Source organism: Capsicum annuum, unplaced genomic scaffold (genome assembly GCF_002878395.1).
Source record: "Capsicum annuum cultivar UCD-10X-F1 unplaced genomic scaffold, UCD10Xv1.1 ctg82408, whole genome shotgun sequence".
NCBI lineage: Eukaryota > Viridiplantae > Streptophyta > Magnoliopsida > Solanales > Solanaceae > Capsicum > Capsicum annuum.
The window spans coordinates 64,069-69,457 of NW_025893200.1; the positions used below are offsets into that span (position 1 = coordinate 64,069).

A 5,389-nucleotide genomic window follows, 5' to 3' on the forward strand; every position below is an offset into this window, starting at 1 on the left:
TGATTTTTTGAAATTATAAATTAGTGTAAAAATCTAATTCGATTCAACCATATATTCGTTGAGACCATATAAAACCTATATTCGTTGACCCAACTTTATGCACTGATTTTCTTGGGTAACCGATTAACTGATCTCGTACCGAGTTCTATCTGCCAGTTAACTCAATTGAATTAGCTCAAACTTGATGGTAACTTGCTCAATGGCGCAATTTCTAAAGCTACAAAAATTACCACATTATCAACTATGCAAGATAATTTATCATACTGTAAATACAACCATGATTTCACTAAATTAAACTTCCTCCTTCATCTAAACTCCACAACCCCATTTCACCAAAAACTCAGATCTCCTACTCACCAAATGTAATTCCACCATACAATCAAACTATTGTTGTGATTACAAAAATATATTTCTCATTTACACAACATCAAAACACATAGTATAAAATTACACTAAGAATAACTAGATCTGAACAACTCATCGACAAGTTACAGTAGAAATTATGGAGCTAAAGATAATTATGATACTGAATCGACAAAACCCCACAAATAACAAAAAAATGAGGTTAAGGAAAGTAACATTTACCTGGCTGGAGTAGCAATGGCAGACCCGAGATGCCGGAGCAGTAATGGTCGATGGAGATATAGCAATTACTGGCCGGAGTCTATAGATTTGGGGAAAAAAATGAGAGAGAACCTTCTATTTACTGGTCGAAATCAAGAAAAAGGTCGTTTAGCGATTTGCTCCCGCAATATTGAACTTACTTTGGCAATTACTGGTTGAACTCAATAAGGTACGAGAGAGAACCTTTTTGGGTTAGTAAATGTTTTGGGGGCAAAAATATTAAATGTTTTTTTAAGTAAAAATGAGGTAACTTTAGACGCTATTTTTTCAATGAATAGCTGAGGGTTTTAATCCAAGCAAATATATTCGATGAATATCGAGAGTTAAAAACTCCGCAATTATATAATTTTTAGCAACACATATTTAATCCCAGCATTTTATGTAATTTTACAGAGGTTAAAATAACCTCCGCAAATAAACTCCCGCAAATAGACATGTTTTTTGTAGTGATTCACTCAAGAAATCAACATAGAAATAAGAACATAATTCCCAATTCACTCAAGGAATCGTCACAATCACTTACACCTTGTACATACATGCTATGGGGTCTTATAATCGTCTACTAGCCATGACTTGCAAGGAACAAGCTCTTATCCAGGTAACAAATTCCACACATCAAGTGTCTACCAATCTTATATCAATCAATCCCGTGAAGATCTTCAAATACCGATACATCTCACAATAATCAATAAATATCACGACAATTACAGCCACAATGATGACAACAATAACACTTGCAACATCCATCAATCTTTTTACATAGATTCATTGCATATAATTAACACTTAGAATATCCATTAGTCATTTATTTTTCTTGAGCATGCATTGTAACAAGCAATACGAACAAATAATTATCATGCACACATAAAATAAGTTAAGTTTCAACTGCATTAAATCATCTCCTATCTTGATTCAAGCCCGAAATGCTTTAAGAACTTGAGCTTTGTTCTTTCTTACAACCTTGACTTGACAGTGGTCAAAACAAGAATATAACACAAAATCAACTAAATGACCTACAATATCACGGATTATAACCTAATTTTGAGATTTCAAGGCCAAATTCATAATCATTCTCCTCATTATATATTTTTCTATTATAATTTCACCTTAATCCTACCAGTTTCATGGTTACAATAGTAAATTATCAACATGCAAGAATAAATTAACAATCTTTTACCAAAATTCAAGTATTTTCTACCCAATTCACTTATTACACTAGAAAATTAGTTAAGCTAAGTCAAATCCTCTCCAAAAATACAAAAACTAGTGATTCCAGGAGTTAACAATCAAACTATGGGTTAACAGATAAAATCACCTATCCTTACGAAAAGTTTGGATATAAATTGAGTGAATTCGCCCAAAATCACTTGAGCCCTCCCCAAAAGAGTTTTGAAATAATGAAACATATTGGGATAACGTTCTGAATAAATTCATGCATATCCCGCTATAACGGTCCTATTTCAGTATAGAGTATCCGTCCACTACGGCAGGATTCATCAACGCTGACTCTCACTAAGCATAAAAAATTTTGCTATAGCGGTGCAGTAATAGCAGCCTATGCCACCCGCTATAGCAGGTGTAGTGAGGAAAAAATTTGGGATTGCTCCTAGTTATTCTTTTTCGCAGCGTACACCCAAACCTTGACATTTCAGACTAATCCTTTACATCAAGTTCAATATCGAGAGTTCTACTTACCCAAATTCACTTTCAAAAAATCATTCGAATTTTTTATCGTTTCTACTAACATAAAGACATATTAAATGCTTTTCATTTACCCAATTCATTCCCAGATCGTCCTAGACCATATCTCGCCTGCATTTCATTCAAGACTAACCTATCTAAAATTTCTCTCTCAAAATTTGGAAAAACCTTAACCCGATTTTGGTACACTAGACTTACTTATAATGACAGAAAGCATCATTGTAACAATATTAAGACTTGGTTACAGATCTTAATGATTAAAACACATTCATATCTATTAAAAACTTAAATCTTAGTAAAAATAATTGCATTCAATAATCTAAAGTTAGAATCTCTTTATTAAGTACAAGATCTTAGTATAAATATCTACATAAAGTAATGATAGTCAAATTTAAAATTCTAATAAAGGGAATCGATATAAGTCGAAAAGGATCAGCAAAGTCAAAAGGATGGAATACATAAACATTAGTCAAAAAAAAACTACCCACCAACCGAAACATCCTTCGACTACTCCTTTCATTACTTTTTTACCCAAAAAGGAAAAAAGTCTTCGTCTTCTTGTCCCACGAAGATTGACAGCTTTGTCAAGTGGCAGATGCACTAGACACTATCATAGGTTAGATGAGTTAGATGAAATCATAGGTTAGATAAACATTTAAAAATTCTTTAAATTCACACTAGTGTGAAGGAAATTTTTGAGATAATATTTTGGGGTAGCGTTTTCAACATCATTTATACAATTCAATAGTGATATTTGAAATCCAAAAATTACTTTAGTTGCACTATTTGGGAAATGAAGTTCGATGTACGAGTGCAAGCAAAAAATATGGCGACATGGACATAATATTTAATGTTTGGATAAGATCCCTTTGTCTTATCAAAGCCTTCGATACTCGACACGAGCTTTAGGAATGAAAAATCATGGTAGAAAGTACTCTTCCATTTAATGAGGCTTAAGCAGTAAATTCAAATTAGTTGATACCTCAAAACGCATATTAGATAATGAGTGAAAAATTAAAAAACGCTTAATTAATATTTTCTTAAAGGAATTAAGTACAAATACATATTGAACAATTACAAGAAAACAAGGGGAGGATATTACTCCTTCCATTTATCTTCTACTACTTTAAGTCTATTACATATCAAATTAAATAAGATTTTGCCCAACTAGACATTAGACAAGTTTTTTTTTTTCCACATACATATTATTAAGATAGAGAACAAGCTTATAATGGTCTTCTTCAGACTCTAAAGGACACAAGATTAGTGTCCAGTTCCTCAGGTATTGGCCTTTGATTTGGGAACTTTGGAAGTAGGCTAGCAATGCGTTTGGCTGTCTCAAGGTACTTTACATACTTGCAAATAAGGCCTTCTTTGTTATTAGTGCATCCTTCTTTTGTGTCACCATGGCAACTACCACCACCTAGGTTCAACTCCTTCATCATTGGTGAGCCACAAAAGTTGCAATTGTGATCCCTCCCTCCCATAAGAGCCTCCTTCAGAGCTCTCTTCTTAAATGTCCAAGCACCACTCCTCCAATTGAAATGGTACAAAGGAAGGAACCTTTGTCCATATATGGATATGAATTCTAGTGCTGCTAGAATGAACTCAAATTCTTCCTTGGACATGTAGTAGGGAAAGCTTATCCTGGTCCATCCAGGCTTCACTCCCGTAAATCCCTGCATAAGTCAAACAACAATTATCAGGTCAGCTAAAAGATATTACATATAGTAATCATCTATGAAATGTAAGATCAGTAACCTAGAAAATAAGGCATGTTACCTGTGATGACATGTTAAAATATATTGTCTACATATATTGTGTCATCTTTAGTTGGTTCAAACTGTATACTACATTTCAATATTAAAATCTTTTTGACTTCAAACGTTTCATTTTACTCTTGATGATGCAACTTTATAGTTACATAAATGTGTCTATGGAATGATTTAGTCCACAATTTTCAGAAACCATTCTTTCTTTCCACAACTATGTGTATCCTCAAACACCAAAAATTTAACTGAAACAAAAGGAGCAGTAATATTATCAAATCACTTTTGCATTGTCAGTATATGCATAAGTTAAATTCTTAATTTAAAACTCACCATTTCAATTGCATCTTTGAAGGCAAGAGAGTGAGGTTCATCAACCTTGAGCAACTTATGTCCATAGGGTCCTGCACAAGCACACCCTCCTCTAGCTTGAATTCCAAATAGGTCATTAAGAAGCTTAGCCACAAAAGGGCCATGAAGAGGCTTATCTCTCTTGTTCCCAGTCTCTCTCCATAAGTAAAGCTCATTGTCTTCACCATTTCCATCACTTGATGAAGAGTAAGTTGTGGTATAAATGAGAAAAGAAAGCACAGCCTGTCTCTTGGCTGTTACATTTCCCAAAATCCATATGTTTGGGTTTGGGAGAAGCCTTTGTAGTGCAAGTTCAATGTAGGTGTGCTCCATTCTTTCAATTACTTTGTGACTTATGAACTCTTTCACCCAAAATGCTAGAGCTGTTCTCACCTTCTGAATGATTGGTGGTGTTCCAGCATCCTCCCTTTCTTCAATGTTCTCCACATACAGTGTGTCCTGTTAGAATTATCATGAGAGCCAAGCAGAAGATTAAATTTCTCAACTATAGTCAGAAGAAACTTAATTATATTTCTTGTCTCCAATTTTTATTTAAATCTGATGTATTTATCTTTTAAATATGATGTACTTTTTATCTAGTATGAATAAGAGAGAACTTCATTAAATTTAGAGTTTGGTAGTTGGAATTCATATCATTGTACCACAACAGTCAATCTAAGTCTAGTCAATAATGTTGCCTGTCTGAAATTCTTTGTTATCAACTGTCCCAAGTACATGACACTAATTAATGGCAGTCAAACTCTTTGGACAATTACTGATCATACAAAGTTTTATAATAGAAACAAAGAAAGCAAAGGTGAGAAGGACATCAAAATGGATGAGAAAGAAAAGGACAACACAAAAACTTCCACCACAACACTTTGAATAAAACTGAGGATACAAAATGTAAAATTTCATTAACAGGATATATAATATAAATAAAA

General features: G+C 33.3%; 1 protein-coding gene across 1 annotated transcript; it reads right to left on the reverse strand.

Moving 5' to 3' along the window:
• Window positions 1-3,332: 3,332 nt before the first annotated feature.
• Window positions 3,333-5,319, reverse strand: LOC124895468. Its single transcript, XM_047405907.1, has 2 exons — window positions 4,428-5,319; window positions 3,333-4,004 (listed from the first exon to the last, which is right to left on the reverse strand). The coding sequence occupies exons 1-2, from the start codon at window positions 4,776-4,778 to the stop codon at window positions 3,567-3,569; spliced, it is 789 nt and encodes a 262-aa protein (XP_047261863.1). The 5' UTR covers window positions 4,779-5,319; the 3' UTR covers window positions 3,333-3,566.
• Window positions 5,320-5,389: the final 70 nt, after the last annotated feature.

Coding starts and splice junctions, on each gene's coding strand:
- LOC124895468 (XM_047405907.1), bottom strand. CDS start 4,778: ATGGAGCACACCTACATTGAACTTGCACTACAAAGGCTTCTCCCAAAC. Junction 4,005..4,427: donor TCAAAGATGCAATTGAAATG/GTGAGTTTTAAA, acceptor TGACTTATGCAG/GGATTTACGGGAGTGAAGCC.